Genomic DNA, 23,735 nt, shown 5'->3' with positions numbered 1-23,735 from the left:
AACTATAAACCAAAATTCAATATATAATTATATTGAATTTTATAAACTAATTATATAATTATATAATTATATTAGTTNGCCCGCCCCGCCACAAAGGCGGACTTTGACGGGCTTTGGCGGGGTGGGGCCCGTCAGCCCGCATTGACAGCTCTACCTGCAGAGCTTCAATTGAAATGTTGGCTTTCATCCACCACTTAAAGATAACTGCTTCCTCTCCGGCAAGGCTTCAGGAATCACTGCTGCCCTAAGATTGCATATCATTTCATCATTCTCCTCCACAGCTGTGAAGACTTATTTATAGTGTCCTAGGTCTTGAAGATGGGAACAGTCATCTTCAATTTAAATTCATATTGCATTTTCCCATGTATTTAATATCAATGTTATGTTGAAAAATAATTCTGATATGTATGCAAAAGCAACCTTTCGGATTCCAAGAAATCTGGAATCCAAAATATGTTTAATGAATTTGATTTCCCCAAAAAATGCCCAAAACGGCGTAGTTTCCATTGGGCGGGAAACTGAATTTTTTTTTATTTACCAAAAACTTGTCTCTTTATATATATATAGATAGAAGATAGATAGATAGATGTGGAGTATCGTGGAGTGTATGTGGGGCTTAACGGAGGGCTTTTATAATAAAATGTGGTTTCGAGATAGCAATAGGGAAGCGCGCAACAACTGAATTGATCCCTTGAGAATTTGAAACGCCATTGAAGGCTTCCAAGAATTTGAACTAAATATTCATAATTAAAAATTAAAACTAAGGCAATTCAACGATTTTAGAAATGTGATTTGCAACTCGATGATGCATGTCCACAATAATGTAAATTCACTAAATGAATCAATCTTGATCTTGTTAAGCATTTTCAGATATTAATTAGTGATAAAACCATCCGATCCTCCAAAAGTCAATAAAAGCTCTAAAGAGAGTCAAACTTGAACCGTTGCGGTTACAGAGCCAATTGCCTGACCAACTTCAAAACTTTTTGTAAAACAAATTATTTATTTATTTATTGAGAATATAAGTCATTCAATGGTTTATACACAAATCATATCAGGATCCCAAAATTATCTATTAATTAACGTGGTGAGTCTCATATAAAATTCAATACATTTGAACTAAATTTTCATACTTGGTTGAAGCAATTTTTTACTAGAATGAGCCACAATAATTGGAAAGCAGGAGAATGACTTCTGAGAAATGTTTTCAGGAAAATGAGTCATTTTCCGGAAAATAATTTCATTTTCAGTGTTTGGATGTATTATGGAAAACTGTCTTTAGTGTGTTTGGTTCATTTTTTGGAAAATGAGTAGAATTATATAATTAAACATTTCAATTATTTTATTTAAATATAAAAAATTATAATAATATTACAACAATTTATTTATTTAAAATAAAATTTAAATAAAAAAAAAAAACTGAATCTACAGATTTTCGGCGGAACCATAGAGTAGTACTGTACTGGTCCATGGCGGAAACCAGACCTGTACTGGTTTTAGTCAATTACCGGCAGAAACCTGTAACCTGTCCCCTACAAGTTTCTACCGGAAACCAGATATTCCCCAACCTCCTTGGTCCATTTCCCCAACTACGCCATGGTTCCGGAAATTGACTTTCGGGAAAAAAATTCTGAAAGTTATTTTCTGGAATTTTGACTTGATTTTCCTTGGTCTAACGGAAATTGTTTTCGGTTGACCGTATTTTCCATGCGTTCCCAAACAAAGGAAACCCAGAAAATGATTTTCGGAAATCATTTTCCGGGTTTCCAAACACACCCTAGATCTTATAATTTTGTTTCATTTCTTTTTTGGTTGTCTAGGACTTCAAAGGCTCTAAAAGGGCCCTTATGAGTGACTCAAATATGAGACCTCATATCATCTCATTCGCTCCCAATAGGTATATATTTGTGAGCTACATATAATAGTATGAGAGCCCCATAAGATTCAATGTTATGAGTGCAGAATCACTAAGAATGTGACTATAGTATAGCAATTATGTTTCATTTTAGTTTACTAATGTACTCAAAAAAATTGAATGATCATTTTATGATAAGAGTGTGGTAACAAACAAGCAATAATGAGTAATCAAATATTAATTCTTCATATGCATCTAAGTCAATGTTTGCATTGTTTTATCTTAGTTTGAAATATTGTGTTATGTAGATTGTAAGGTTCGCGTATCCAACTCTTTTGATGCTACTCAATTGGTTTTCGGCCACACTTCCAAAGAGTTTGTTGAGTTTAAGAATAGGCCAGTGTTAATACACTACCTTTTTTTTTTTTTTTTTATATATATATCTATAAAATGTGTATGTGGACTTTTGACAATGAATCAAGTTGGCTGATGAAATTGTCAATAAACAAAAGAAATGTTCAGTTAATATGTAGTCTGGTTCTGTTTTTCTTTCTCTCTGTGTGGTGGGGTAGTAGGCCTTCATTTTTAGCATACTTTAAACTTGAAGATTGCCCAATGAAGAGCTTTTTAACTCTTGCTTTGGGAGAGGTAGAATTTAAAATAGAGAGTGATAAGAAAAAAAGAAAAAAGTTCTTTCTATAGATAAAAATAATTACTCCTAAGAAGACCTCATTCTCATGACATTCCCCTTTTTTCTATTGAAGAAGAGACCTCATTCTCATGACCTACCATACTTATATTTTGTTTTTATTTTTTTGTTTTTAAAAAAACTTTATGTAGACATTGATATGATTATTTCAGCAGAAATTGTATTGTGGCTGAGGAAGATATGTAAATTATGGTGAAACTTATAAATCTAGGGTAGAAATGTATAGAGATGTTGGGTTCTTTTTTATTATGTTTTTTCTATTCAGATGTATTATGATAAAATCCATATTATTAGTTTAGGTAGGAACAATGGTGTCAGGAAACAAAAGAAAAATGGCATAAAACTCCTTTTATCATCATTTGCCTACAACTTTAAATTGTTAGTATTTTTTCTTTTAAAATAAATTTAGAAAAACTCTGTATATCTTTTGTATAATTGAGTAGATTACAAGTTACACAATAGTCAATACACAAACCTATTCACTTTCCCCATGAACCTAGCCCTCCAAGGTGGAACTCCTCATACATGATGCTTCGCATTACTCTATCAGAGAGCATTTGAAGCGTATGAAGACCATGAAACATCTTTTGCTATTGGTTTTCATGTATTGTGATTCAATTGGTGGGTTAAAATTCTAAAATCTTTCTATGAAATGGTTGTTAGGACATTACGTTATTTGTATGTGATTTCTAATTCATTTTTCTATGAGATTTGTAATTTGTAAAGTATATTAAATGAAATTATTGGGAGTTGATTCGGGGAGTATTTAAATGATGGAAAGAAATTAAATATGAGCGCAAAGATTGATAAACACCAAGGAGATCCAGATAAAATGAAATATTTTATTTTCTATGCAAATATCTAAGGGACAAAATAGAATACATATTGTACTAGTTTACCCTGCTGATGATGTAAATGGTAAATCATAAATCTAAAACTTAATATTCATAAATATTCAATAGAATGCATTTCGTATGTATTTTCAATCACTCTATAATATATTCATAATATTCCAAATAACAAATGTTGTTCAGTAACTTAATACATTACCGGGGAACAAACAATTGATTATCCTTAAATCCAACTACGGTTGTGATAGTACATTCAAACCAAGTAAGCAATCCCATAAACCATTACACACAACAGAACTTACATACTAAGGAGACAGCATAAAGTAATGATTATTATATGTAAAAAATTTCTGCTTTAGTAGAGGCACGAGGGAAACGTAAAACTTCTTGCATAATGCTAAAATCGTTAATAGAACGATTATACTGACTTCGAGTAATGACAACCTTCTAAATTCCTGGAAAGCAAGCAAGAAACAACTTGATATATTGCATTTCAGACCTCCACCCATGAAACTCGCTAAACTTCAAAGTGCGAAGCATTTTCTGTGTTAGAGCCACACTTCTAAGTCCCTCCATAAGCATAAAATCATCTGGATTTAACTTCAAACCCTATTAATAGAACACAAAAATAAATAATCAATCAACTCATAATTCGCATAACAAATTTGCATTAAGAAATGCAACAATAACGGAATTGATCATAATTTTTATAGAACAGTAGTTTATCCATATATATATAAAAAAGAAGATTACCACATAACATATATCAAGTTCACATAATTTCGGGCATGCTCGCATCAGATGTATGAATGGATTTATATCATCTCAGAAACAGATATCGGTATATATATACAGCTTGAGGTGTTCAACATTTAGTGCAATCGGTTCCCACTGTATTAAGTTCTTCAATCAACATCTTGGAAATCAAGAGATCGAAACACAATTAGATCAATTCCTAAAAAATATTTTATAAAAAAATATGTACATAAAAAAGGGTCAAGGTAATATACCTCAAGGTAAGGATCGCTACATACCAAATCAAGACTTGAGATACGTCCCAAGTCGAAGTTAATCAACATCCCCTTGGGGTTAAAATAACTCAAGTAGTGAAGTGATACATCCAAACAACAACGTTTAGGAGCAGCAACAATGTATAACAAAGTGAGAGATCCTCTAGTTTAGGAAGATGAACAACATAATCCGAACAATTTTCAGAAAAAAATTGAACATATTCAAAATCAAGTGACGTAACATTCGGAAGTACATAGGCATTTACTAGTGTAACACAGACATTAGAAAGTTTCAATCTCTTCAGGGTTGGGCAAGAAAATATGCAATTTGGCACCAGGCATAGTGAACTTTGAAAACTAGAAATGTCAATTTCTTCAACACCATTCTGGGGGAGAAGAAGAAACCACTGATTCAAGTTGTCCCCCAACAAATTATCTATATTATTTGAGAACCCCAAATAATCCAATATATCTCCATCGAAATCGAAGGCAATTTTGTGAATAGGTCCATTGTGGCGCATGAGAATTTTGTTGACTACTTCAAAAATGTGAGATACCGAATCCGAACCTTCATCATCGGAATATTTAAGACATAAGAAATCAAAGAAATCAGAGTCAAAGCTAAGCTTTGTCAGACTAAACCAGATATCCTTCCAGAAGGAAGATAAAATGGCAGTTCTAGCAGCTTCTTGAAGTGGCAAAAATCCCAAAATATTGTCGAGTATACCCGCTGGGAGTTCACTAATTCTGTCTGCCATAACTCTGACAAGCACAAAATGAAAAACGAAGAATTCAGAGCATATATAGTTTTATAAAATCTGAATCGGCAAACCTAGAGCTTCTCTGAAATCAGAACCATATATAATCGGCAAACCTAGAGCTTCTCTGAAATCAGAACCATATATAATCGGCAAACCTAGAGCTTCTCTGAAATCAGAACCATATATAATATGAAGTCAAAACAAACCTAGTGCTTCTTGAATCGGAAAAGCGAAGAAATCAGATATTACTCACAATTTACTTGTAAGCAAGAGACAATAATTTCTGAAAGGAGAGGAGAGGATTAAGCAGATGCAATGGAATTGAAGCTTCTGCGGCTTTTAAAATCCCAAGCAGATGCAATGCAATGGAGTTATTGCGCTTCGCTTCCTTGTCCATATATCAAGTTCGCATAATTTCGGGCATGCTCGCATCAGATGCATGAATGCAGAATTATTTATGCTCTTTTGCAAAGAGCTATAAATTGGTATAGCTAGTTTGAGGAGTTTAACGTTTAGTGCAAGTGCATGGCCCACTCTAGTAAGTTCTTCAATAAACACCTTGGAAACCAAGAGAAAGACAATTAGATCAGTTGCTAAAAACCATTTTATAAAAACAGAATTAAACAAAAAAAAAAAGTGTCATCAGGCCAATTTACCTCAAAGCAACAAGTGGAACAACTCAAATAAAGACTTGATATAGATCTCAATTCCAAGTTAGGCGGCAGAACACCAAATTCTTTGTAAAAATAACAAGAACAGTCAACCAGGTTGATTTCCAAACTACCAAGTTTTGGTGTAACAATGTTAAAATAAAATATCTTATCACATTCGAGAAATGAGAAATCCTCTAGCATAGGAATTGAAGATAAACAGCATAATCTCAAGTTCTAGGCTTAAAGCCAACATCCTCAAGACAAAGTGATGTAACATTCAGAAGTACACAATATGCATTTATTGGTTCAACATCGACACTATCAGGTTTCAATCTCTTTAGTGTTGGGCAAGAAAATATACAATTTGGCACCCAACATCTTGCATCCATAAAAAAAGAAATGACAATTTCTTCAACACCATTCTGGGTGAGAAGAAGAAACCACTGATTCAAGTTGTCCTCCAACAAATTATCAATATCCTTCGTGATAGTGAAATAATAATTCAAATTATCTCCATAAAAATCAAAGACAATTTTGTGAATAGGTCCATTGTGGCGCATGAGAATTTTGTTGACTACTTCAAAAATGTGAGATACGGAATCCGGACCTTCATCATGGGAATATTTAAGACATAAGTAATCAACGAAATTACGGTCAAAGCTAAGCTTTGTCAGACTAAACCAGATATCCTTCCAGAAGGAAGATAAAATGGCAATTCTAGCAGCTTCTCGAAGTGGCAAAAATCCCAAAATATTGTCAAGAATATCGGCCGGGAGTTCACTTATTCTGTCTTTTTCTGCCATAAGTCTGACAAGCACAAAATAAAAAACAAAGAAATCAGAACACAGTTCTATAAAATCTGAATCGGCAAACCTAGTGCTTCGATCTCTGACATCAGAACCATATATAATATAAAGTCAAAACAAACCTAGTGCTTCTTGAATCGGAAAATTGAAGAAATCAGATGTTACTCACAATTTACTTGTAAGCAAGAGACAATAATTTCAGAAAGGAGAGGAGAGGATTAAGCAGATGCAATGGAATTGAAGCTTCTGCGGCTTTTAAAATCCCAAGCTAAGGATGGAAGTTATTGCGCTTCACTTCATAGTGCATCTCAGAAGTTGTCTTACAATGAGGTTTAAATGTTTTGGAATTTAGAGAGTTGGTTGCATATCATTACCAGCATTCATTGCTACAGCCATCTCGATCGGTTCAAACTAATAACGCCTGCAGATCAGATATCAGATATGAATAAATTGGGCAGCACAATACTTTGTTTATTGTGCTGACCATAATAAATAAATTACAAAAAATTTGAATGGTTCGATTTCCGGTGTTGGTGGGAATTGGAATGTCCCTTCAACTGCGTTTTCACTTTCTGAGTAGTGTGAGCTGCGTTTTCAATTCCTGACTCCCGTGTTTAAAATGTCATTTGGGCTACCAAAAATTTCAATATTTAAACAGATAAAAATAAATGCGTAACCTCTATATACACCTGCGGAGAAAATGATGGTCGGAGCGGGTTTCCGTCACTTTTACCTCAATCTCTGTTTTCTCCCGTACTCTCCTCCTAATTTCGTTTTATTTACCAAATACTAAATTTACAGTTGAAGAATAGAAGGATTTTAGCTTTTGATTTCTAGTGACGTATAAATTTAATGGCTCGACGTCGGCTAATCAAAGCCACCGTAGCAGATGGGAGTAGGGATTTAATAAGTCCTCTGCCGGTAGAGATAAAGCACAGAATTTTGGAGTGTTTGCCCACACAAGACCTGCCAGAACTGCTCTACTCTCAACCCACTGGAATGATGTTTGGTTGCAGCATGGGAGGCTTGCGTTTGATTATCACTTCTCAATTAGTGTCCAACAGGGCCAAAATGATAAAGACAGAGCTCTAGTTGACATAATAAATAATATTCTCCTTTCTCGTGCTGGACCGATTAAGAATTTTACTCTTGACGTTGAAAATTATTATCGGCAGTCCGATTTCGATAGATGATGTCTTTTTCTATCAAGAAATGGTGTGGAGGAGCTTACCATATATTCCCTTGATGGACTGGCTAAATATAAGCTGCCATTTTGTATACTCTCGTGCCGGACAATTAAGAAACTCAATGTCCAATATCTCTTTATTGATTTTCCAGTGAATAATGTTTGCGGTATATTCTCCGATGTAACTTCATTATTTTTCGGGTTTGTTAAATTTAGACACACGGTTAATGGAACTGCCTCTAGTATTTGTATTCCTAACCTTGAGAGGTTGGATTTCGCATATTGTGGAGGGATTAATAAATTTGAGATCAGCGCTTCAAAATTTGAAATGTTGTCTGTTCGTCGTTCTGTGCATGACGTGGTTGAATCAAGATGGTTGACACCACATTTGGAAGCAATTAAGGCTCTTTGGTTGTGTGGCTCTTCCTTGCCGGTGAGAATCTAATTTGCCTCATTTTAGTTTATGCAAATGGATGGCCAAAAGATTTAATTTAATTAGTTTACTTCTGGCTTAATTGTTAAAGTTCTTAATTGTCTGACTAATTTTTTTCTTTCTTCATTACCATCTTTCAAGTATGTCGACGCATCTTTGTTTTCAACTGCAATAAATCTTCAAGTACTGGGGTTGTATGAATTAAGTTTTGGTTGTGGGAAGCAGCTCACCGTTGTTATGCAATTGCTTCAAAAATGTCCCAACCTATGTGAATTGGGAATTATGGTTGATGAGGTTGAGTATACATTTAATTTGGCAATCATGCATATATGATTCTCTTGTTTTTTCTTTGTCAAATGTCCTCACAGTTGTGCATGTCTGATGTCTTTCATTTCTTCTTGACTTATAGGCAGTATTCAAACTTGATAAAGAAGCAGCTTCAAGACTTTTGGAGGATCCAGATGGTTGCTTTATTGTTCAGGATCTAAAGATGCTTAACACAATCAAGATTGAATCATTTAGTGGATCAACATTCGAAATGCATTTTGTAAAAATGCTGCTCTCAAAATCCCCCGCACTAGAGAAAGTTGTTATTATGGAATTTGGGCATATTGACACATCCGTAGCTGTCAAAAGCCTAAGGGAGTTGTTGTGCTTTCCTCGTGCATCTCCAAAAGCCCAAATTGTTTGCATGGAATACGAGGCGTCCATGTTGGGTTGGGCCATGGGCAAATTGTGGGCCATGGGCTGAAAGGAGCAAAGATGATAAAAGTGTAGCTCATGACATTTGATCTCTTGCGCCATGCATGCCGGCTGCTGTGTTAAAAAAATTTACTCTATGCACTCTGAGTAAGAAACCAATCCTATAGAGTATATATTTGGCAATTACGATGTACTTTTTTTTTAATTTCTTCATGGTTGTACTTAATTTTCATTTCTTGTTGAGTTGTAGACATGTTTGTCTGATAAGATAAGACTTTCGGAGTAACTTATTAATTATGATCTAAAAATGCTTAACACATTGAAGATTGAATTGTTTTAGGGCATCATGCTCGAAATTATTTTGTGAAAATACTGCTTTTTTTTTTGCATTGCATGTTTTAGGGCATGGTTTAAACTTTAAACTAGAAATGCAACCAATGATTGTCTTGAATTGTTGTAAACTTTGATGAGGATGACATCTTATTTTGCTAAGCAGTAGACTTGAAGAATGTCTCCCTTTTTTTTTTTTTTAAAAATCTCAAAGAAATGAAACAAGTACAATGAAGAATGTCTAACTTAGAGGGTGTGGTTGAGTGGTTTGGAAGAGATTCATACATCCTCAAATTAAATGCCAAAGGGTTCGATCTTTGGTTTTGGTATGGAGCCCATCCACTCTGTCAGACGGTGGAAACTTCTAAAAAAAATATAATTTCTTCTATCTTTATTTTGGTGTTCAATTTAACCAACTTCATTTAGGTACACCTTATTGTATATATAGTTGGGTGAAGTTCACATTTGAAAAAAAAAATCTTCAAAGAAATTCTTTTTGTTATTTACCTTGCCTAGAAAATATTTCCACATCTGAATGGTATCAATTTTATGAAGGCGATAAAAATTTTTTTTTTTTTTGGATATTCTAATACAATAAAGAAGATTTTTTAATCACCTGAAAGAATAAATTGTTAAAAAAAATTATATTATGATATTGCTCTTCATATTGAGGTTAATAAGCACCTTGGGAGCCAGGACAATAAAAATCTCTAATCAGACTAGTGTCATTGATTCTTAGTTTTCTCTTATTCCATTTAATTAAAACCCTTCAAGATGATTAGCATGCTGGTTCCCTTCTGCTTCAATAACCCGCAAAGGCCCAACCCAAACAGTAGAGGTGAGGGTTCTGACACTTTTTCCTCAATAATCTATGTTTTCTTCCTAATATGAAATCTTGCAGTTGAAGAATAAAATGATTTTAGCTTTTCATTTTGACGGACGCCACATTGTTCTTTCAATTTAATGGCTCGTCATCGACGACTCAAAACCCTACTGGATGCAAGCTCGTCATCGACGACTCAAAACCCTACTGGATGCAAGTAGGGATTTAATAAGTTAGCTGTGTGGACTACAGTCCAAAAATACGTGCATTAATCTAATTCATATCTAGCCTTACAAGTAATTAGCAAATTCGCAAGTAGACCCAATTGGCAAGTGCAAATGAATGGCATTTTGTTACATGTGTCTATTTTTTTTTCTCAGACCACGAGGTATCCTGAGCCGGACCTAATTGTAGAAGACACCTTTTAAGCCCGTACCATACTCAGACTAATCCCCGCTCGCACCAGCCTGACCCAATTAAGGGGCAAAGTGCTGGCTAGATTGATTTTTCCATACAAGAGGGGCCGACCTCTCTTAAGAGACAAGAGTGCACGGTCATTCATGCCAACCAAACTAGTTCGTTACTATGTGTCTATGTTATACAAAAAATTTGACTATATTTGCTTATTAGAGAATAATATTATGATGCTATGTTTCTTATCATACTAGAAAGTTAAGAGTTTTGTGCAATTAACTAGCCTTTATGACACGTATAAAGAGGGGATTTGAAGTAATTCCTCTCAAAACTTTTCATGTACATGTCTTTGCATTTTCTTCTATTGCATTCTACACAATTCATCTTGGAGGAATGATGGCATTACATCATTATTGAAATAAAATTCTTGATTTTTTATAAAGCACAACATAAGATTAATTCAAAACCAAAAATGGTTGTGTACTAAAAGACTCAACTATCTAGTAAGGAGGATACTTAAAGAGTGAATCAAGGAGATGCATAAAATTTAAAAGCTTTTGCATAATTTTAAACTCATTATTGTAGTCAAACTTCACCTTATCACGAATAATGACGACCTTCTCAAGTGCGGGAAAGCAAAGAAGTAGCATCATGATGAATAGCAATTCAGACACCGACCCAGTGGATGATCTAAGCTTCAAAGTGTGAAGCATTTTAAGCCTTTTGACCGCACTTTTAAATCCCTCCAAAAGTGTATATTTAGAGATTTCTGCATCAATATTTAAAAAAAAAAACCTCAATCAATTTATCTTTTACACTATAATCTTGTACTCCGTATTAAGAAATGCGAAACAATAACATAACAACTAGAATTTCATGAAATAATTTATCAATGAAAATGAAGATTACAAATACAGTCATTATATCGAGCTTGCGTAACTTTGGGCATATTTGTAATGAATGAATAAATGAAGAAAAGTCATCATCATCACGATACTCAACATATGCTAACTCCAGGCATTCCACATTTAGTTCAGGTCCTCATCTAGTAAGTTCATTGGCAAAATGCTTGAAAACAAAAAAGATATAAAAATAGATTAGTTCATAAAATATATTTCAAATAAATAATAGTCCGCAAAAAATAAGGATGAAGTAATGTGGCTAATATACCTGGAAATAAAAATTCAAACAAAGAGTATGAATAAATGACAAGTCCATGTTAACTGGGTAATATGACAATAAACCTCGATATCGTCATCAATTTCATAATCCTTGAGTATTAAACTGCCAAGCCTTGGAGCCTTAATGTTGAAATATTCTGCATCTTCACATTGGTTGAATGAGATAGTCTCAAGCATAGGAACATCTGTAATGCAATCTAGATTAATACGATCAAAGAAAACGTGAGCAAAACTAAGTGAAGTGACATTTGGAAATATGCAAGGGACATTTATTGTTGGTGCAATTAATACTGCACTGAGATCCAACCTCTTGAGAGTTAAGCAAGAAAATATGCAATTTGGGAGCCTGAAGTATTTATTTATTTCATAAGCTGTTCGAAAAGCAATGCTCATTTCTTCAACACCATTTTGAGTGATAAAAAGAAACCATTGATCGAAGTCAAACTTCCGAGAATTAGGCCCATCACCGATGATTGATACGTCACCCATAAAATACAAGACAAATTTCCGAATAGGTCCATGGTGCCGCATGAGAACTTTGTTGATTACATAAATGTAACACCCCAATTTTCAACTCTTACATTTATTACAAAATCCGTAATAAACGCTGCGAAAGCTTATATCTTATCAGCAGAAAACTGGGTGTTACCGCCACGCTTAGGTATCTCTCCTATACCCAAACGTTAAGGCTAAACTTACAACATCAATATACAACATCAACATCAAACTTAATACATATGGAAATAACCCTTCCAAGGTGTCTGTTCTAGGATAGAGTAGACCTCAACCTGTACCTCCATCCTATTCATGTTCACCTGCAAAAATCATTTTAACACAAAAACAAAGGGGTGTATCCCAAAATTAGCATAAGCTAAGTAAGTTCCATTTCACCCCGTAAAATATAGGCTTGGGTTTTATGATTTTCAACAATCATATTCTTTTCCAAAAAAATCGTATATATATATATATCATTAGTCTCATAATCTTCATAAAATATTTTCCCAAAATACATGTGGAGATATCATTTTCCAAAATAACATATTTGTCAAGGAGGATTAGATACCAATAAAAAAAAAACCAATATTCCACCAATAGGACCGCAGCCCTAGATTCTCATCTCAATAGCAAATAGAACCGCAGCTCTAGTGCTCATAATAATCTGGACCGCAGCCCAAGATTCTCATATATTTTCCAAAAAAATTTGTGAGATTTCCGGCTCACCCCGGCAGCAAGTATTCTTATCCTCCAAGACTAAATATGTACATATAATTTCCAAAATATATCATTTCCTCATGATAAATATCTTCTTCAAAAATATATAATTTCTCAAAACACATTTTTCTCCACAATAATTCACTCCATAAGAATACATCATTCTTCATAGGAATGTACATATACTAAAATTCCAAGCCAAGCATTTACTCAACATACGGGTTTGACCCGTAAAAATCCATTCTCGATAATTCGAGAATCCACACACATATTATGCAATGAACTTGTGATCACATGAACATTCTTATGCACATAATTTTGTAAAACACGTAGTTTTGTTATCATAGCATACCATATATGAATATACATATATATGGGGTAAATAATAATTTTAGTGAACATGAAATCTTACCTTCAAAGTCCCCAGTTATTATCAACACTTTGAATCACCTATTAACCACTTTAATATCAAACCCTGCGAATTAATCATTTCATCACATAATCCTCTTTAAAACAAGATTCATAATTAGCTATAATCCACCGCCAACATAAAATTTTTATTCTTATTTCAACACTAATCGAAGTTCATAATCTATGAACCAACATAACATCAATATCGAAATTTATCCATTAATAACACCATATATAGCTTAAATCATCATTTCTTACCAAAAATATCAATATTCCATCATCAATTCTTCAACTCATATTTCGTAATCCATGTACCCAAAATACACTATTATGCAAATTAACCGTAAATCATCATCAATTAACATAAATCATAGCTTTAAGGAGCTAAATACCTCAACTTTCTACCAAAACCCTAGGTAGAATACATCATCAATATCAACATATTTAACAATTCTTTTCCTAGATTCATGTTCTAGGGAAGGAAACAAAGCTTTATAACCGAATAGATTTAGAATTTACCGAAGAATGATGAATTTGTGAAGAAATTGGCCATGGAGTCAAGCTTGAAGATGAAGAAGATGAAGCTATTTTTTTTTTCCCTTTTCCTTCTCTCTCTCTCTCACGAAATGAAATGATGGGAATGAAGAAAATGAAATTGCTTCTTCTTTCTTCCCATCTTATATACACGTACATATGATACATAATAATAATAATATAATATGTGGAATTCTTATCCATCCATATATATAATAATAATATTAATAATAATAAAATATTCCAAGCTTATTCATATATATATAATAATAATAAAATATAGATGAAACTTATCTCATAAGCTTGGTACTAAAATATTAATATTAATATTTTTGCACAAAATAATCCTTTGAGATAAGAATTTTACAATAGGTTAAATTCACATAACATCTAGACCCATTTTTAAAATAATAACTTGATTCGCAATATGTTGGTCCAGGGTTCGCGAAACAACCTTTGTTTTGAAAGGTACATAATTATAACGAAATATTCTTAAATAATATTGGATTTAATAATAAATCCAAAATAATCACAATTTGCAAAGAAATTTTGAGTTTAAAATTTCGGGGTATCACAATAAACCCCGACAAATAACCACACATAACTATCATAGTCATAGTCGTAAGTGTAGTCAAAGAAGAAATCATCGAACTTGAGTTGTGTAAGACTCGACGAAATATTTCTCCATCCGGGGGACAATACAACATTTCTAGCATCTTCTTGACAATTTCCAAAATATTGTCAAGAATATCTACCGAAACTGCATTGATTATATCTGTTTCCGGCATAATTCAGATAACTTTAACATATCCAAATTAAAGAGCAAATAAATTAAAATTAAAACATAATCTTTAAACGGGGTGGACTTGGTAAGTGATAATCGTAGTTAAGTAAAGTAGAAATAAGAACAATAGCTCAAAATCCGGATTGAAATTATATTGCTTAAGTACTAAATTTCTAAAATATGAATTCAAAACCACCAAGTGAGTAGCAAATTAGCATTCAAATTGTATAAACCCCATCGTTCAATCCCACCCCAATATGTAAAACTCTAAACTTTTTGCATTATCAAATGACAATATTTAGTATTTTAGTACATTAGAAAACTATATAAAAGAAAATCACTGTACAAAAATCTAAATCTTTTAGTAGTAAGCTAATGAAATGTTAGCAAATTGGTCAACTGTTTTTTAAAGATATATAAATTTGAATAGAATCCTTCGCCCTTCAGCCTGCGATTCAGCCGTCTCTCTCCGTCTGGCGTAGTGGCGTATGCTACTCTGCTCCACGGCTAATCTTCAAAAGGAATAGCATTCCGTTTCCCTTCGGCTTTTCTAACCCGCAAAGGCCCAAACATCAGAGGTGAGGGTTTCTGTTACTTTTCCCCCAATCTCTGTTTTCTCCTCAACTCTTATCTTTCTAATTTCATTTTATTTACGAAATACTAAATTTACAGTTGAAGAATTAGAAGGATTTTAGGTTTTGGTTTCGAGTGACACATCGATTTAATGGGTCGACCCGTAGCGGATGCATGTAGGGATTTAATAAGTCCTCTACCGGTAGAGGTAAAGCACAGAATTTTGGAGCGTTTGTCCATCCGAGACGCTGCCAGAACTGCTCTACTCTTAACCCATTGGAATCATGTTTGGTTGCAGTATGGGAGGCTTTCGTTCGATTGGGACTTCTCAAATAGTGTCGATGATGAAGGCAGAACTCTGGTTGACATAATAAATAATATTCTCCTTTCTCGTGCTGGACCGGTTAAGGAATTTTGTCTAATGATTGAAAATTATTATCCTGAGTTGAGGCAGTCTGATTTCCATAGGTGGTGTCTTTTTCTATCAAGAAATGGTATGGAGGAGCTTAACATACGATTTATAATTTGCGGAGGAGCTTTATCATATAAGCTGCCATTTTGTATACTCTCATGCCGAACAATTAAGCAACTGAGTGTCCGTGGTCTCTTTATTGATTTGCCGGTAAATAATGTTGGTGGTATATTTTTTAATGTCACTTCATTATCTTTCTCGTTTGTTGAATTTAGACGCACTGCTAATGGAACTGCCTCTAGTATTAGTATTCCAAACCTTGAGAAGCTGGATTTCCTATATTGTGAAGGGATTACTAAATTTGAGATCAACGCTTCAAAACTTGAAATGTTGTCTGTTCATAATTCAATGCATGATGTGGTTGAATCAAGATGGTTGACACCACATTTGAAAGCAATTAAGGTTCTTGGGTTGTGTGGCTCTTCCTTGCCGGTGAGAATCTAATCTGCTTACTTTATGCAAATGGATGGCATATTTAATTTAATTTAATTAGTTTCATTCTGGTTAATTTTTTTCTTTCTTCATTACCATCTTTCAAGTATATGGACGCATCTTTGTTTGCAACTGCAATAAATCTCCAAGTACTGGGGTTTTGGATATATTAAGATTTGGTTGTGGGAAGCAGCTCACCATTGTTATGCAATTGCTTCAAAAATGCCCCAACCTATGTGAACTGGGAATTATAGCTGATGAGGTTGAGTATACATTTAATTTCACAATCATGCATATACGATTCTTCTGTTTTTTCTTTCTCAAATGTCCTCAGAGTTGTGCATGCTTTCATTTCTTCTTGAGTTATAGGCAGCATGCAGACCTGATAAAGAAGTTGCTTCAAGACGTTTGGAGGATCCAGATGGTTGCTTTATTGTGCAGGAGCTAAAGATGCTTAACACAATCAGAATTGAATCATTTAGTGGATCAGCATTCGAAATGCTTTTTGTAAAAATGCTACTCTCAAAATCCCCCGCACTAGAGAAAGTTGTTATTATGGAATTTGGTCATATTGACACATCCATAGCTTTCAAAAGCCTAAGGGAATTGTTGTGCTTTCCTCGTGCATCTCCAAAAGCCCAAATTGTTTGCATGGAACACGATGGCTCCATGTTGGGTTGGGCCATGGGCAAATTGTGGTCAATGGGGACTTGTTAGAGTGTGTCGAAAGATGCAAATTGTTGCACCATGCATGTCGGCCGCTTGTTAAGAAATTTACTCTATGCACTTCCAATGGAGTAAGAAATCGATCCTATAGAGTATATATTTGGCAATCATGATTTTCTCTTTTTTCTTAATTTCTTCATGGTTGTACTTAATTTTCATTTCTTGTTGAGTTGTAGACATGTTTATATGATGAAATAACACTTTCGGAGTATCTTATTAATCATGATCTAAAAATGCTTAACACATTGAAGATTGAACAACTGTTTTCGAACATACACACTTGAAATGTATTTTGTGAAAATGTTGCTCTTTAAATCACTTGGAGAAAGTTGTTATTCAAGAATCATATGATCTCGACTCTTCCATGGCAGCCAAAATTCCAAGATAGTTGTTGGCTTCCCTGGTGTATCTACGAAAGTACAAGTTGTCTACATGGACTACAACTTTAGGTATAGAGTGGTTGGCTTCCCAGTAGACTTTTTAGTAATTGAGCATTGTGCAGCTATATTACCAGGTTTAAAGTAGAAATGTAATCAATGGTTGTCCTTAATTGTTGTAAACATTTGTAAGATAAGGATGACATCTTATTTTGCTAAGTAGTAGACCTGAAGAATGTCTCCCTTGAATGTATATAAGTACTATATTGAAGATTCATTATTCTAACACATAAGCGTCCGGAGAATGGATTTTTTTTAAAAGTTAAAACGACGCCGTTTTAAAATGTGATCCACACAATGATTTGCCGTATTCTTCTCGACAGTACAACATGTAAGGGTTTCTGATACTTTTCCCTAATCTCTTTTTTCTTTCGAAATTTCTTTTGTTTCCAAAACCATGTGGGCTGAATTGCAAAGGAAATCGGTTTAATGCCGAGTAGTCGTTTCTGGGTGATTTCATTTTTGATTTGTGGATCCCTCGTTGTATATTTTCCAGCGTCATTTCATTAGCTTTCAAGAATGTGGAATTTAGTGATAATATATGTTAAGGGTATTGTGTACAGAATTCCTAATCTGTCTTTCATTGTTGTAAAGGGATCACTAATTTTAAGATTAGCAATCCAAAACTTGAAAGCTTGAGGGTTATTGGTTCTCTGTCTTGGGAGCTTGATGAATCCAAATGGTTTACCCTTTATTTGAAAACAATTAAGACTCTTTAATTTGCTTGAGTGCCAATTTGTTGCCGTTGAGAATCTCTACTTTCTATTCTCTTCCTTTGTTTGTGCAAATGGATTGACTATTAGAATTGACAGAGGTCTTTTCAAGGCTCATATGATCTGTAAAATGCAGAAATAGAGACAGTGGATCCTAGATGGAATTCCCAACTGCAATAAATTTGCGAGTGATTGAGCTGTATGAGTTAAGTGTTTCATGTGGGGAAAAGCTTGCCTTTGTTTTTCAGATGTTTCAGCATTCCCCCAACTTATACTAGCCGAAGATTTCGGCATTAGATGGTGTAAGACACGAAACCTATGGACTATATATTTGTCAATCATGATAGTTTCTTTTTCTTATTAATTTCCTCATGGTTGTATGTGTTATTCATTTCTTATTGTGTGATAGCTATGTTTATGTGATATAACAACGGCTACAAGACTTTTGGAGGATTGTCAAATGGTTGCATTATTAATCAAGATTTGAAGATTTTTAACACAGTAGGCCATCATGATTCAAGGGTTTAGTGGATCTACACCCGATTATTTATTTATTTATTTATTTATTTTTGTGAAAATGCTGCTCTTGGAATTTTCTGCACTAGAGAGAGTTGTGTTATGGAATGTGTTGAAATTGATACATGCATAAATCAAAGTAGTGAAAGACTTGCACATAGGAAAAGCAACCACATATAAATGTTGACATAATTTATATATCCTAATAGTTTGGGTATCCACCCACACTCTACACTTAGAGTTCCGGCTCACAAAGAGTGCATGAGCTTTCGAAGATGCATAAGGGAAGCACAACAATTGCCAATAAATTCTACCCACCGTGCAAGGTTTCATATTCTCATATATTTAAATAATAACAAGTCTCTCTAGGGTAGGGGATTTCAAGAGCAGCATTCTCATAAAAAAAATGTTTCGCTTGTAGATCCACTAAATGAATCAATCTATTATGTTAAGCATTTTTAGATCTTGATTAATGATATAACCATCTGGATTTCACATAAGTCTTTCACCAACTTCAATGTCATAATAATGACATATTAATGATGTTTTGGAGCTCTGAGTCCCTTTACAATCATCCAAAATGAGCTCAGTCTCTTCACAATATCTTGAGAAGCTTATTTTGGATGACTGTGGAGGGACTCAAAGCTCCAAAACATCATTAATATGTCCTCCTCATGACACTGAAGTTGTTGAAAGACTTTTGTGAAATCCAAATGGTTACATAATTAATAAAGATCTGAAAATGCTCAACACAATAGATATGTAATCACTCTAAGACCATTTAATTTAGTACGTATGGTGAAAATAGAGGTGCTTGCAAGGAAATTCACAACCCTATTTTGCTCAATAAAAGTGAAACAAAAGAGTATTCCACTATTGATCCAACATACCTAGCCTTACAAGCACTTAGCAAATTCACAAATCACAACTAGACCCAATTGGGAAGTGCAAATGAATGGCATGTCGTTACTATGTGTCTATGTTATACAAATAATTTGAGTATATTTGCTTATTAGAGTCTATAATGCTATGTTTCTTATCATATTAGACTTAAAGTTCAGAGTTGTATTAAATAGCCTTTATGACACGTATAAAGAGGGGATTTGAAGCAATTCCTCTCAAAACTTTTCATGTACATGTCTTTGCATTTTCTTCTATTGCATTCTACACAATTCATCTTGGAGGAATGGTGCCATTATATCATTATTGAAAATAAAATTCTTGTATTTTTATAAAGCACAACAAAATAGCTTTGTTCCCTTTGGCGTATTTGTAGATAACTAGCTAGTGCCATAAGATTAATTCAAAACCAAAATGGGTTGTGTACTAGAAGATTCAACTAGTAAGAATACTTGAGCTAACCATTAGTACATTACATAATATTGAACTTAAAGAGTGAATCAAGGAGATGCAAAAATTCAATTCAGCAAAAATATNGAACTTAAAGAGTGAATCAAGGAGATGCAAAAATTCAATTCAGCAAAAATATAATAAGATGCTTATATGTAAATGATTTTTGCTTTCCTTGATGCACGAGGAAAATTTAAAAGCTTTTGCATAATTTTAAACTCATTATTGGGGTCAAACATCTCCGAGCGAATAATGACAACCTTCTCAAGTGCGGGAAAGCAAGCAAGTAGCATCATGATGAATCGCAGTTCAGACCTCGACCCAATGAATGATCCAAGCTTCAAAGTGTGAAGCATTTTAAGCATTTTGGATGATCCAAGCTTCAAAGTGTGAAGCATTTTAAGCATTTTGGCCGCACTTTTAAATCCCTCCAAAAGTGTATGTTCAGAGATTTCTGCATCAATCTTTAAAAAAAAAAAAAAGACTCAATCAATTTATCTTTTACACTACAACCTTGTATTAAGTAATGCAAAACAAGTACTCAAAAAAAAAAAAGTAATGCAAAACAATAATAGAACAACTAGAATTTCATTAAATAATTTATCAATGAAAATGAAGATATTACCCATACAGTCATTATATCGAGCTTGCGTAATTTTGGGCATATTCTTAATGAATGAATAAATGAAGAGAAATCGTCATCATCATGAAACACGACATATGCTAACTCCAGGCATTCCACATTTAGTTCAGGTCCCCATCTAGTAAATTCGCTGACAAAATGCTTGGAAACAAAAAAGATATAAAAATGGATTAGTTCATAAAATATATTTCAAATAAATAATAGTCTGGAAAAAATAAGGATGAAGTGCTGCGGATAATATACCTTGAAAATAAAATCCAAACAAAGAGTATGGATGAATGACAAGTCCATGTTATCTGGGGTAAAACAACTATAAACCTCAATATCTTCATAAATTACATAATTCTTGAGTGTTAAACTGCCAAGCCTTGGAGCCTTAATGTTAAAATATGACGCATTTCTACATAGGCGGAATGAGAGAGTCTGAAGCTTAGGAACATCTATAACACAATCTAGATTAATAGTACCAAAGACAACACCATCAAAACTAAGTGAAGTGACATTCGGAAATATGCAAGGGGCATTTATTATTGGTTCAACTAATACTTTGCAAAGATCCAACCTCTTGAGAGTTAAGCAAGAAAATATGCAATTTGGGAGCCTGAAGTATTTATTTATTTCATAAGCTGTTCGAAAAGCAATGCTCATTTCTTCAACACCATTTTGAGTGATAAAAAGAAACCATTGATCGAAGTCAAACTTCCGAGAATTAGGCCCATCACCGATGATTGATACGTCACCCATAAAATACAAGACAAATTTCCGAATAGGTCCATGGTGCCGCATGAGAACTTTGTTGATTACATACATACAAGTTGATGTGCTATTATAACTGCCAGAATATTTTTTCCAAATGTAAGCAAAGAACTGATCATCAAAGTTAAGTTGTGTGAGATTGGACCAACAATCTCTCCAAATGGTAGACAAAACGGCAGTTCTAGCAGCTTCTACGATCGGCAAAAATCCCAAAATATTGTCAAGTATTTCTGTAGGAAGTTGACTGATTCTATCTCTCCCCGACATCATTTACATAACTTCAAAATATGCAATTTACAGAAGAAACAAATTAAAATTAAAACAAAATCCTAAAATGTGTACTTGGAGAAAGTAATTAAATTGGAATACAAAAGGATTAGTGCAACAAATTCCAGAGTATAAAACACAAATAAATCATATATCAAAATCACTTTATTCAATTTCAATCGCACTATGAACATCTATTGAACAATAATCCCTAAAGATTCTATCACAGTATGAAGTTAGTGTGTAGGGACTGGGATTGAAAGGAAAGGAGGAAGAATGTATACGTACACACGGGAACACAGCAGATTCGGTTTGAGAAGAACTTGTGATCGGAACAGTGAAACGGAGAGGCGGCAATATTGAAATCACTTTATTCAATTTCAATAGCACTATATATAATATATGAACATCTATTGAACATTAATCCCTAAATATTCAAAGAATTCAGTATATCACAGTATGAAGTTAGTGTCTGTGATTGAAAGGAAAGGCGGAAGAATGTATGCATACACCAGCAAACAAGACGGGTCCTATTGTTTTATAGGTCCGGGGCAAGTGAACAAAAAGAGACCCTATACTATGTAAGTTAACATAAATGTTTATAATTAAATATTACATTTCTCATGATCATTTTCGTCAAATTTTTTTCCTAATAATATGACGCTTACTTGGAAATGTAGCATTTATGTTTATCTCACATTCAATACTTTTGACAATATTTATACTAGAAATCTAGAATTCCACTTTTTATCACAAGAAAAAGCCATAATTTTGGGAATTTAGTGGTTGAGTAATTGCAAAGACAAGTCAGGCTGCAGCTCTCTAATTCCAAGATGATCATAATATTCATTAATTTCTTACAAAATTATGCAGAGATTCACATGTTATCAGATATTCATAATTACCAAAAGAACTTCTGTAAATTAAAAGTCAAACACCCCAAACCCCATGCTGTAATCCCTCATGGGATTGCATAATATAATCTTGAAATCTGTTAACAGGCTTCAGATACAAAATATTCCTCTAATTTCACAATATTTTCACTCAGATTATTTATTTATTTATTTGTAAAGACATATAATATGAATAATCCTCCCCCACATAATTAAACCAGCAAAAAAGAAAGAAGAGGAAATCCCAATAATGAATAATCCTCCCCCACATACACAAAACAACAGTTCTGACAGCTTCTATGATCCGCAAAAATCTCAAAATATTGTCAAGTATTTCTGTAGGAAGTTGACTGGTTCTATCTCTCGCCAACATTATTTACATAACTTCAACGTATGCAATTTAAAGAAGAAACAAATTAAAATTAAACCAAAATCCTAAAATGTGTACTTGGTGATAGTAATTAAATTGGAATACAAAAGGATTAGTGCACCCAATCGCAGAGTAGAAAACACAAATAAATCATATATTAAGGGAATAAGGGTCAAATAGGCAACTGTACAAGATAATGCAACTGGGTCATTGAACTTAACAAATTTACAATTAGATCACTAACCAATTTCATGCAATTTTTACAATTGGTAGGCTTCTAACTGGTAACCCCAAATTATTTTTTTTTAATTTTTTAAAATAATAATCTTTATTCTATTTAAAATAACAAACTTTTACAAAATATTTATATGTTAAGGCTCAAGTTATAAATTTTAATAAAGAAATAGCCAGACCCAATATTTAAATCCAGCCAATTGCAATAATATGTACTATTACAATATTAAAATTCAGCCCAATATAAACTATGACCTAAAACCGATCCAACCCAACTAACCAAAACCCGACAACCCATCCTATAAATGCTACAACTCACCCATATGAAACTCTAAATATAAAATACCCATTATTCAATTGTTCCGCAACTCATCGCGTATCGCTCCCGTCTCCTCCTTCATATTTTTGTAATGTCCAAAAATGCCTAACCAAATGTACATCATAAGTTTCTGGAGTTGGAAAAGCAATGCTCATTTCTTCAACACCTTTTTGAGTGATAAAAAGGAACCATTTATCGAAGTCAAACTTTTGAGAATAAGGCCCATCACTGATGATTGATACGTCACCCTTAAAATCCAAGACAAATTTTCGAATAGGTCCATGGTGCTGCATGAGAACTTTGTTGATTACATACATACAGGTTGATGTCCTATTATAACTGCCAGAATATTTTTTCCTAACGTAAGCAAAGAACTGAT

The 23,735-nt window shown here is 33.6% G+C and overlaps 3 protein-coding genes across 3 annotated transcripts; 1 reads left to right on the top strand and 2 right to left on the bottom strand.

The window, feature by feature from the left end:
* Positions 1–6,066: 6,066 nt before the first annotated feature.
* LOC116024151 (F-box/FBD/LRR-repeat protein At1g13570-like) lies at positions 6,067–6,642 on the bottom strand. The gene has a single exon (XM_031265051.1). The coding sequence runs from the start codon at positions 6,640–6,642 to the stop codon at positions 6,067–6,069; it is 576 nt and encodes a 191-aa protein (XP_031120911.1).
* Positions 6,643–15,379: 8,737 nt separating this feature from the next.
* On the top strand, positions 15,380–16,849 carry LOC116024150 (F-box/FBD/LRR-repeat protein At1g13570-like). Its single transcript, XM_031265050.1, has 3 exons — positions 15,380–16,132; positions 16,326–16,394; positions 16,502–16,849. Exons 1-3 carry the CDS (start codon positions 15,380–15,382, stop codon positions 16,847–16,849), a joined length of 1,170 nt encoding a protein of 389 aa, XP_031120910.1.
* A 3,174-nt stretch (positions 16,850–20,023) lies between these two features.
* Positions 20,024–21,303, bottom strand: LOC116024149 (F-box/FBD/LRR-repeat protein At1g13570-like). Its single transcript, XM_031265048.1, has 3 exons — positions 20,761–21,303; positions 20,500–20,658; positions 20,024–20,338 (listed from the first exon to the last, which is right to left on the bottom strand). Exons 1-3 carry the CDS (start codon positions 21,301–21,303, stop codon positions 20,024–20,026), a joined length of 1,017 nt encoding a protein of 338 aa, XP_031120908.1.
* Positions 21,304–23,735: the final 2,432 nt, after the last annotated feature.

This window comes from Ipomoea triloba, chromosome 7 (genome assembly GCF_003576645.1).
Source record: "Ipomoea triloba cultivar NCNSP0323 chromosome 7, ASM357664v1".
Taxonomy (NCBI): Eukaryota; Viridiplantae; Streptophyta; class Magnoliopsida; order Solanales; family Convolvulaceae; genus Ipomoea; species Ipomoea triloba.
This window is presented reverse-complemented; position numbering and strand designations above follow the sequence as displayed.

What these genes read in the sequence shown, in the direction of transcription:
- LOC116024151 (XM_031265051.1), bottom strand. Translation starts at nt 6,642, where the DNA reads ATGGCAGAAAAAGACAGAATAAGTGAACTCCCGGCCGATATTCTTGAC.
- LOC116024150 (XM_031265050.1), top strand. Translation starts at nt 15,380, where the DNA reads ATGGGTCGACCCGTAGCGGATGCATGTAGGGATTTAATAAGTCCTCTA. An exon ending in TGTGTGGCTCTTCCTTGCCG is followed by an intron (nt 16,133 to 16,325) that starts GTGAGAATCTAA and finishes TGTGGGAAGCAG; the next exon opens with CTCACCATTGTTATGCAATT. An exon ending in TGGGAATTATAGCTGATGAG is followed by an intron (nt 16,395 to 16,501) that starts GTTGAGTATACA and finishes CTTGAGTTATAG; the next exon opens with GCAGCATGCAGACCTGATAA.
- LOC116024149 (XM_031265048.1), bottom strand. Translation starts at nt 21,303, where the DNA reads ATGCGGCACCATGGACCTATTCGGAAATTTGTCTTGTATTTTATGGGT. An exon ending in GTTTGGATTTTATTTTCAAG is followed by an intron (nt 20,659 to 20,760) that starts GTATATTATCCG and finishes TTTGTTTCCAAG; the next exon opens with CATTTTGTCAGCGAATTTAC. An exon ending in TCGATATAATGACTGTATGG is followed by an intron (nt 20,339 to 20,499) that starts GTAATATCTTCA and finishes TTTTTTTTAAAG; the next exon opens with ATTGATGCAGAAATCTCTGA.